Source organism: Palaemon carinicauda, chromosome 45 (genome assembly GCF_036898095.1).
Source record: "Palaemon carinicauda isolate YSFRI2023 chromosome 45, ASM3689809v2, whole genome shotgun sequence".
NCBI lineage: Eukaryota > Metazoa > Arthropoda > Malacostraca > Decapoda > Palaemonidae > Palaemon > Palaemon carinicauda.
In genome coordinates this window covers 10,659,096-10,671,222 of record NC_090769.1, presented here as the reverse complement: position 1 = coordinate 10,671,222, position 12,127 = coordinate 10,659,096, and the positions used below count along the sequence as shown (strand labels likewise).

At 29.4% G+C, this 12,127-nt stretch overlaps 1 protein-coding gene across 1 annotated transcript in view; it reads left to right on the top strand.

Annotated features, from left to right (window-relative positions):
- Positions 1-6,153: 6,153 nt before the first annotated feature.
- The window catches only part of LOC137634772 (NK1 transcription factor-related protein 2-like), a 16,152-nt gene continuing 10,178 nt past the window's right edge, over positions 6,154-12,127 (top strand). Inside the window, exon 1 of the mRNA XM_068367302.1 lies at positions 6,154-6,656. Coding sequence (XP_068223403.1) covers positions 6,206-6,656 — 451 coding nt within the window. The 5' untranslated portion in view covers positions 6,154-6,205. The remainder of the gene's footprint in view (positions 6,657-12,127) is intronic.

The following is a 12,127-nucleotide window of genomic DNA, read 5'->3' as shown; positions in this document are numbered from 1 at the left end:
GTGCTTAATAACATCTTTTAATTTATAAATATTTCAGGGCCAGTTTCTGCACGGACGTTGCTTATTTCGATTACTATTACCACCCATATTAATTTACCGTTATTTTCACACCAGTGAAAAATGTAAAAATTTCCAGGATATTTCCGTGATACCCCCATCTATGGTGGAATCGTAATTGAATTTCCTTGCTAAAATGATTCCCTGCATCATCTGTTCTGTTGGGATAAAAATCAATTGCATGCCATTCTATTTTGAAGTATATCTTTTTTAAAGAAAAAATAATGTATGATAATTTTCAGGCTAAAGTCATAATCAACTTAGTTCATTTTGGTAAATATTGTTATTTAATAGAAAACCTTTACTAAAATCGCACCATGCTTTACGGTTAATGATTTCGAAGACCCATTGCGAGATGTTCATATATTGTTAATTACTAAAATTGTATCTCTAGACATCGGTGACCGCCACTTTAGTGAAGAGAACATTATGCCCGTCATAGTCTTTTAATGTGAAGGGGCTTCTTTGAATTATTGATTTCAAGATAAAGACTTCCCGCAAAACCTTGAAAATACGCTAAAAGAAATACCATGAGAAGAGAGAGAGAGAGAGAGAGAGAGAGAGAGAGAGAGAGAGAGAGAGAGAGAGAGAGAGAGAGAAAAGGAGTTACAAGGATTTTGGATGTCTCAAAGACGTTAGTCCATCCGCGGAGACTCCACTCGCTCTTTGGTAGCAAGGAGGTTTTGGTAGAGAGATTTACTTTAAGCATTTAGAGAGTTCTTATGATCTTGTCTATCTTATTCTTGAACTCTTTTACCGTGTTATTGTTTACTACATCTTCTGGAAGTCTATTTCAAGTATTTGCTATTATGTATGTAAAGAAATTGCCACATTGAGTGGAGATGTATCTTTTCAATTCCAGTTTGTATCGAGAGAGAGAGAGAGAGAGAGAGAGAGAGAGAGAGAGAGAGAGAGAGAGAGAGAGAGAGAGAGAGAGAGAGAGAACCTGAAAATCACATCAAAATTTTGTAATTGAAAGTTATATCAGTAATGGAGTGCATCAAATAAATAGGAGAGTTTAGATTAAGACACAAGTTTCATATTCAAAAGCACTCTGTCCTTTTATTCCTTTGCCAATTTGTTATTTAGTAGTGAACAATGTTGACTTCAGGGAAACCGTAAATTATTCAAATAAAAAGTTTTATTTTCTGAAAACAATTCAGTGACATTAAAATATCATGATGTTAGAATCCTCTGCCAGTGGTTTAAACAAAACGTTTAGCATTTCTTGTTTAAAAAAAAAAAAAGATAAGTAATTTGCTTAACCTCCATCTGATTCTCAAGTTATAAAAGCATCAGTTTTTATTCTAAATTCTTCTACACTTTTTTCCATAATAAATGTGTCAATTACTCGGATAAATTTTATCTTCTGCATATGAAAATAAATGAGATTTTTACCGCTTTTTTTATATAATTTTTCTAAATATAGAGTTACCATTATCCTATATGGAATGAAATTTCTAATTTTCATGATATGACTTGTTACTCTTATGATGTGGCTAGCAATATTGCATATATATATATATATATATATATATATATATATATATATATATATATATATATGTATATATATATATATATTATACTGTATATATATACATATATATATATATATATATATATATATATTTATGTATATATTCATATATTTATATATATATATATATATACATATATATATATTTATATACATATATATTTATATATCTATGTATTTATATATTTATATATTTATATATATATATTTATATTTATATATGTTTATTTTTCATATATTTATATATATTTATATTTATATATATTTATATATATATGTGTATATATATATATATATATATATATATATATATATATTTATATATGTTTATTCATATATATATATATATATATATATGCTGTATTTATATATATATATATATATTATATATATATATATTTACTGTATATATTTATATAAATATATATATTTATATATATTTATATATATATATATATATATATATATATATATATATATATATATATACTGAAGCATTATGATCTGTGTGTGGAACTAACAACTCCTCCTCATTATTTACTTGCAAACTGTGAGGGATTTCATAGTTAAGAAATTTTAATTTTATTGGTCGTCTAAGAGAGAACTTTAGTTGATTAATTTTGACGTAGTGACGACAATGCATTTTCAAAATTTTGTTTTGATTCTGTTAAAATAAAAAAACAGAACTGAGCAGATTTTTTTTTCTTTCGTTTTTATCTGATTCCAAAATAACCAAGAGGTTTTTCGGTAAGTAAATCTTTTTGGCAGAATTAACCATTTTATTTCGAGATATCAAGTTTAAAAAGAATTCCAATAAAATCTAATTATACGAATACCTTCTCTTTTGGTTATTCATACCAGGTGGTGACCCCCTGTAGCTTACACCAGACTCCAAAGGTCTGTTATAAGATCCAATAACATTTTTTACGCTCAACTAGCCTTTGTTTGTGCTTTGTAACCGGCAATATGAAGTCAAAAATATTTCCGGTATGTTTTGTCTTTCAATTTTAGAATGATTTTCTCATTACTTTAATTATGTATCATACAAATAATAAGCATTTTATTGATAAGCGTGATCGGAAGTATCTCTGTTGGAATAATAATTTTTTTGGAATAAATTGGTAAGAATGTTTTTCCCACCATATAGAATATTGCTTAGTAGTGTAAGCGATCGGTGAAAAATGACGGCTAAATTTTAGATAGATATATATGCACACATCCACATGCACCCTCCCCCTCTCACCAGGGTATGACCACACTCTCTTTTCTACCCGAGGGACGGGGAGAGCTAAGCGTGACCGTATATATATATATATATATATATATATATATATAGATAGATAGATAGATAGATAGATAGATAGATATACAGTATCTATCTATCTATCTATCTATCTATATATATATATATATATATATATATATAATTTGTATACAGTATATTTATTATATATAAATATTATATTTATATATAATATATATTCATATATTATATATATAGATATATATATATATATACATATATATATGTATATATATATATATATATATATATATATATATATATATATATATATATAATTCGGAAATTGAGGGGACATTCCTCTTCCTCCATATATTAGTTTCATGTATGAAGAGCAAAATGAAAGTGTAGATTTGCATTGGATATAAATTGTAGATACTCTCAGAAATGTCCACACGCTTACGGTTCTATAAGTATTATTGCATATCTTATTTTTTTTCCTTTAACTGGTGTCATAAGTGTAAGATCACTGTACCCCTATTGTAACTGTATATGGGTTTTGCTGCAATAAAGATTATTATTATTATTATTATTATTATTATTATTATTATTATTATTATTATTATTATTATTAATTATTATTATTATTTACCGTCTGCGATTCACATTGCGATTGCCCAAAAACATTTGATTGGGACAAAAGACAACACAATTATGATTTACCTGTTTGTAATGAGCCGCTGTATTTTACATATTAGCTTCAGCACATTCCTATCGCTGCTTAAATTTCTATCAATAAACTAAGTGCATATGTTTTTCTGTTGAACAGGCTTACATGAGTCCTTTTATAGTTTATATATCAAATACCTGTTTTAATGTCATTGTTTTTGAAATATTTTTTTAAATTTTTCATTACTTATTGTTTATCTATTTCCTTATTTCCTTTCCTCACTGGGCTACTTTTCCCTGTTGGAGCCCTTGGGCTTATAGCATCTTGCTTTTCCAACTAGGGTTGTAGCTTATCTAGTAATAATAATGATAATAATAATAATAATAATAATAATAATATGTATTTTTTCATTGACTTCATTGGCACATTACTACCGAATTTACCCTCATTCCTTCTTCTATTCCAAGCGTCTTAAGGCTGTTGATTAATCAGAAGTAGAAGATTGATATTTTTTTTTTCCTATTCCACATGAAATTGGATAAAACCATATGACTATAAAAGACATAAATGCAACTCCAACGAAAAATAGTAACCAGAAAAAATATTAAAGATAAGTATAATCCTAATTTTACCGCACTCTAGATTTGGCTGAAAATGGCATACTCAAAGAAACATTACCGCCTAACAAAATATTTTTGGAAATATCCCAGAAATATGAAATCCTAAGGAAAAAATAATTTCATGAACAAAGATTGTCCTAAAATGAATAAATTATTCAAGAAACAGATTTGCGGCCAAAAAAATGCTGATTGTTGTCATGAAATATTGTCCTTTGTCATTCTGTTTCTGCTAAAGGAGGTACATATTGGAAAATAAGTAGCCGATATCATTAGAAATAGTAACAATTCTCGGATGAAACATGAAAGAGGCGGGGTCTCTTAGGGTCTTGGGGTTCTGGCTCCGCCCACCATTGCTCCTCTCTATTTCGATTGGCTGCTCGTCTATATCCGTAAACGAAGGGCGTGGCTAGAGGGGAAGCCTGAGGGGAATAATTGTATGGTTTTGTCTATATTTTCATGTTACAAAAGCTATGTAATAGTATATTAATAAAATAAGTTACTATTTGATGAGAATTACTTAGAAAACGAAAAATAGTGCCAAGTTTCATCTAAAAATGCATCTGCGCTTCGTGGCACTCAAAGATGCCCCTCCCCTTTGCGGTCGACGCTATCTGGCACTGTTAAGAGCCAAAGAGTGTCATCTCAGTGTCTGACTAAGTGGTTGGACTTACTGTATCTCAAGTGCTGTTGAAATAGTTATTTTGTTCCGCTAGAGGAGTAACAAAAAGAAGGAGATTAGTGAATTATTGTTAAGTAACACGTGAAGAAATTTAAGAAGTTCGTTTTAATCCACGTTACGTCTTTTCATTGGCGGATAAACGGTAAGCTGTTACTGAAAAATACTGCACATAAACTCGCTAGGATAAATACATAATAGATTATATTATGAAGTTAAAATGCAAAGAAAATTACCGGTTGATGTGAATGTTCTCGTTATTTTCAAATCATTATTTCTTAATGGTTGACATTACATGCTATCTTCGAGTCATATATATATATATATATATATATATATATGTGTGTGTGTGTGTGTGTGTGTGTGTGTATATGTATATATATATATTATATATTTATACATACCCATGTGTATATATATATGTATATTTTTATATATAAATGTATTATAGTCACGAAAAGAAAAACGAAAAGACTTTATTGGAATTACTACTTCCCTCCTGTCAGTAAATCAAATCAAGTCTTCATCTTTCGTGGTTATAATACATACATATTTTACGCTCATCACGTATCAGCTTTCGTGATATCTTTACACACATACATACACACACACATATATATATATATATATATATATATATATATATATACTGTATATATATATATATATATATATATATATATATATATATATATGTATATGAATATATATATATATATATATATATATATATATATATATATATATATTCGTGTCTGTATAAGCGAAGGTGAATTTTATCATCCTCAATTTCCTTAGAAAATTGAGATAATTATTGTTTTGATTACACGATAATGGTAGCTCGTTCAGTAGCGGTGCTAACGAACTTCATTATTTGCTTATAATCATATACACAATGTATATATATATATATATATATATATATATATGTATATATATATATAATGTGTATATAACGTGTACAGACATTACGCATATTCTGTGTGTATGTATTATACACATACATGTGTTTATATATGTATATATAGTATAGATATATATATTTGCACATATATACAGTATATATGTATGTATATATATATATATATATATATATATATATATATATATAATATATATATATATATATAATATATATATATATATATATAATATATATATATATACACATGTTTTGTATGTGAGTCCACATATGATAGTAGTAAACAAAGTTCACACGCCCAGCAGCCTAGAAAGTATATCATGATTATTTGATAAAAGAATAGAAATAATTACTGTAAACCTACCTAAAAAAATATGTATCTTAACACGCCTACAAACATTTTTTTTTTTATTTCCATAGATCATATACATCAGGGATACAATTAAAGCCAACGGCAAAATCGCCGTACAGCCAAGTATGTCTTCACCACCGGCCAAAGCAACGACGACTCCGGATTCCTTCTCCATCGAATCCCTTTTGTCTTCGAGAAGACCAGAATCCCAACCACCGACCCAGGTCGTTTCCTCTCACTGTCCGCCGCCTCTGCAATCTCTCCTTCCCACTCTCCTGCCGGACTCTAGAGGCCGCGTCCTTCGAAGGCCATCCCCCGAGCCCTCCGATTTGGGTCCGATATTCTTGGCGAACTTCCGCGCTAGTTCGGAGCCGCCGAAGATCCCCGCCACCAAAGTGGAGGGCGACACGACCACCGGTGACGACGATGACCTGGACGAAGATGACATGGATGATGACCTCAGGGAAGATTGCGGTGAGGAGGACGTCGTGGTGGACGATGGAGGCAGTTCTCACTCTATGGAAGGGGAAGGCGTGTCCACTTCCTCCCCTTCGGAGCCACTTAACAGCGATGCTGGTAAGTTGAGGATTTTCGTGGTTTTCCTAGTTTGTAATTTGTCGTGATTGCTCTCTAATTACGTAGATATAGAAAAATAAATATCGATTCGTCATTTCTGAAATGTTAATTAAATAAGGAAGGCGGTGAAAGTATTCCTACTTCAGCCTTTACATTAATGACATCACGGTATATCTAGAAATATTCATTATTATATTCAAATGACATTGTATATATGAGTATCGCACTAGATATTTATTTACTGTATTGGATGGGTAATTAATGTTGATAAATACCGAAAACAAGTAGATACAACGTATTTAATTTCCATGAGTAATATTTATTTTTCAAAGTAAATTCGGGCATCTTCGCACAGGTTTAACCTTAGATTGATTTATGTCGTTAATGTTAGTTTTATAAAAGCTGTAGTGAGAGTCAATAGTATTTTCACTCAAATAAGTCCAGCAAAAAGAAATTATGTATCAATGTTTTTGTTCTCAATTATTTTTCTTAAACTAAAGTCGTCTGTTGAACAGTAATATATTTTATTGCGTTTTTTCCGACATACGCAGTCAAACCTTGGATAGAGGTCTTTTGATCCAATATAACAAATGTACATATAAGTTTTAACTTTGTCTAGATTTTTCATTCGCATTACAAGAATAGATTATAAATGAAACGGTTGAATCATACCTGTTGTATTTTTCCGAACTGATTCCCATACAAATTTTATTTTTGTAATACAAATTGATTATTTATCATTCCCTTTTAGTCTACGAAAAGAGAAAATTATTAACAATCAGATAAGAAACCCTATCACTGGCCTTTATTTTAATTATGAAAATAAGACAGAGTGAGCGTCTTTAAAAGCTGGTATAAAATGTAGCTTTCCTTGCAAAATAGAAAACCTAAAAAAAAATTTCGACATCAAATGTACACGTTTAAAAAACCGTAATTTTAAACGGAAATTCTCCGTAAAAATATACTGTTCTCAGCCGTATTTCAGTAAAATAGAGGCGACCGTAATGTTACCCTACTTTGTTGTTATCTTTTACGGGCTAGTGACCGTAATATCACTCCTTTACGTCAATGTAACCGTTTTTAAAACGGTAAACAATCCTGGAATAAATGTTGCCAGAGTTTTACCGTTTGTTTAATAAAAATTTTTTATCGGTGTTCTCTATTGTAAAATTACATAGTACGCTGAATATATGAACGCTGGAATTAAAGATATATGCAACTGCTTTCATAATGAAAAATAAATAATTCAGGCGAATTTTATGTTATTTGAGAATTATTTCAGTTGCAAATTTCCTGTTAGCAGTTTTCTTTTAGATCTAAAAAAGTCTGTTCCGACTCTAACTTTGTTATAAGTCTGCAATTTTGCGATCATCTTGAGAAGTTGGTAATAGGAAATATTCGAACCTTTAAAACTTGAGTTTCATAAATTACCAAAAAAAACAAACAAACATCGTAAAGAAGATTTAACCTAATGAATATGAACAAAGAAAGTAGAACAAGGAAAAATATTAGTATCGAGAAATTTTTCAAACGGTAGAGAGACTGTTTATTCATATCAATACGATAAAACATATCTTTTCTTTATATGTTAATTTGGTTTCTGTGTTACAACAATCGTGCGCGAATAATGAGATCATTGTTAAAAGGCTTCCGTAGTCCATCCCGGTATCAGCTTTTCTGGCCAACTTCGTCTTTATAAGCCCACAAGGTATCTTGGTCCGAACATTAAAACGATTCATAATCCCCTTAGCTATGGACTTATGTTAATCATTATTTTTCTATGGTATGCAAACATTAATAAGGGCAACATAAGTAAGAAGTCAGTTGTTAATTGTTATTTTTCTATGGTATGTAAACATTGATAATGGCAACATAAGTAAGAATTCAGTTGTTAACTATTTTTCTATGTTATGCAAACATTAATAATGGCAACATAAGTAAGAAGTCCTTTTAAAACCCTTGCTTCATACAAAAGAAGTCGATGGTTAAGTATAAAATATCACATCGAAATGTTATTTTTTATTATGTTCTGTTCTGATAAGACTATCCCGACTTATGTGGAACGCGGGTTCTTGCGTTGGCGGCCCTCAATACTTTTCTTTTATTGTTAAAGATATATTCATGTTCATAACGAAAATATTTGCAGATTTTGTGCCAATCGACCGCCATGAATCTACAGATAATATTTTGTTGATATATATATATATATATATATATATATATATATATATACATATATATATATATATTTTATATATATATATATATATATATATATATATATATATATATACATATATATATATAAATATATATATATATATATATATTAGTTGACTGTAAATATCCAATCCCAATGTCACTGAAGCTTCTATTTTGCCCATCAGAGTCGAGATGAAGAGTTTCCACCGATTTCAATTTACTTCAATAATACCGGCTGTGAATATTTACTGCAATAGCCTAAAAAATAGATCACAGTTTCTCTTAATATTTTTTCTGTAGGTAACCAGTAGTCATCAAATCCTTCTCAATTTTAGGCAGTAAATTTATACTCGAGGGTCAATTGTTTTACCAAATCTTTTCGATCAGTCACCTCTTGAAGTAAGAAGAATACTCATCTCTTGTTTCTTAAACTATACACTGTTAGAAAAAAGAAAAAAAGTAATTTGAATCTGAAATTCTCCGTAAAAATATACTGTTCTCAACCAAATTTCAGTAAAATACAGGCGACCGTAATTTTACCTTACTTTGTTATTATCTTTTATGGTTGTGACCGTAATATCACTCCTTTACGTCAATATATCCGTTTTTAAAACTAAAAATCCTGGAATAAATGTTGCCAGACATTTACAGTTTTTTTTTTTCTTTTTTTTAATGCAAATTTATAACAGTGTATCTTTCGTCTAAGCTATAAACGTTGAACATTACCACGTGCAAATGAAACCCAAGTAAATTTGATTGGTTCTTTTGTTCTTCACTCAAGGGGTTTGTCTTGGGTTAGTTCTCTTGATTGGTACAATTAAGCAGACTATTCTATCTGTTGCCTTACTTCTTTTCTTCACTGGGCTAGTGTTTCCCTGTTGGAGTTCTTGGGCTTATAGCATCTTAACTTTCTAAATATGGTTGTAGCTTAGTTAATGATGATGATGGTAATAATAATAATAATAATAATAATAATAATAATAATAATAATAATAATAATGGTTATTTTCAAGACATCGTCTTAAAAGTTGTGCTGTAGCCGGTGTCATTACCCTGTTCTCAATAGTGAGACCGAATTATACTGCATATTATATACCTCATTAAAAGGGCTATTAATGTATACGTTAGCCCAGATGTTTAAACAGAGCGCCGTGAAATCTGATTCTTTCCATAATGTCCACTTTGTAATGTCATTTTACTGTTGGTCTTTGAACTAAGTAATGAGATTTTTTTCACGCATGACTTTGAAGTTTCACAATAAGTATTAATATACTTATTGTGAAAAATAAGATTTTTTTTTTTTTTGTGAACAACAAAGATTATCGTACCAATTTTGTCCAAACTTGGTAGTTATGTTGTATGTGATCCAAGGATGAATCTGTAACATTTTGAATAAAGCCTCAAAGAAATGTACGCAGCAATACTTTGAAAATACTCGCAATGTTAAGAAATGGCAAATATTCTGTTACTTTAGTTTGTAAACACCATTGTGCAAAAACTACAAAACCAATTTCAATGAAACTTGGTGGACATATGGGGTATGACCCAAGGATAAATCCATCAGATTTTGAGGAAAATACATTGAAGTACAAGTACACAGTGGAGTTAAGAGCAAGATAAGACTCCTTGGCGTGGCGAAGGCATGCTCTCTACTGAGTGCCCCTCTAGTTATCCCTGTGTTTGGTAAAGATATCAGTGATGCATTTTCTTTATATGAAATTCCATTTAATGTTTCATATGACAGGTATCTCTTATTGCATATCCTCCATCAGTTTTTTCCAAATGTATTATTATATATGTTATTACTACTATGCTTATTTTTGCCCCGGAAACGGTTATAATTCTATAGTTGTTGTTATTGGTGTTTGTATTGCTCTTATCTTTATTATTATTATTATTATTATTATTATTAGTAGTAGTAGTAGTAGTAGTAGTAGTAGTAGTATTGTTGTTATTATTAGTAGTATTATTACTGTTGTTGTTATTAGTGTTATTAAGGTTATTATTATTATTATTATTTCTTATAGTTCTGAAATTGTTATTGTTCTTCGGAAACTCTTACGACACTTTAACAGTTTTAGTTGTTCTCGTTGTGTAGGCTTACTTGAAATATTTTAAGTGAAAAGATGGCCCATTAATGTAATTAGCATATTCAATGCAAAACATAAAATTAGTCATGTAAATGAGCCTTTACGTAAATGGTCTTTATTTCGTTGTTATTTGAATGATTAAAACTCACAAGTCATCTTGCAAAGTAGGAAAATAATCGAAGATAGACATAACTGAGAGCTGTCAAAATTATGTTAAATTCTCGCATTCAACCACGACTTTTCATGGCCATCAAATCATTTCCTTGGTAAGTGATTTAGTTTTTAGCAAAAACTCATGTATAAAGAGGGTATATAAAGTTATGGTTTAAATGTGAAATAATTATACTCTGAAAAGCAGCTTGCGTAACTATAGATAAGTTTGTTGATTCATATGACACTACATAAAGGCTATTGCTAAAATTAGTTATCCATCTCTATTCATATTATTGCAAGATATTTTTCCTCTGATAATTTTTCCATGATCCAAAGTCATTCGTGCCTTTTTCCGTCTGTTGATTAGGAAAATATAAAAAAAATGTATTCACTAGAATTATTCGCAAGCAGACACACATTTATCGTTTGGACCTTTCTTATTTAGATAACAAATATATGGGAAAATAAACAGAAATCTTGCCACATACAGAAAACTAGTGAGATCAACTAAATCTATTGGTAACACTGACTACCAGCCCACAACTTTTAGATTTCCTAATATTCTGTGACATAAGATACACTGAAATCTCTTATTAGAAACGAAAAGAAAAAATAATCCTTTTGTTATGAGTCATCTAACTCCATGATTTAAGGGGTTTCAGATAAGTGATATATATATATATATATATATATATATATATATATATATACATATATATATATATATATATATATATATATATATATATACACACACATATATATATATATATATATATATATATATATATGATTTTTATTATGTAATCCTTAATCAATACATACCTCCACCGAAAGCACAGTTTTAATGCACCAATCTACCAATTGTAGCTATAAAATTACTTCAAATAAATCAGTTATTATTATTATTATTATTATTATAAGCTAAGATACAACCTTAGTTGGAAAAGCAGGATGCTATAAGCCCAAGGGCTTCAAAAAGGTAAAAATAGCCCAGTAAGGAAAGGAAACGAAGAAATAAATAAA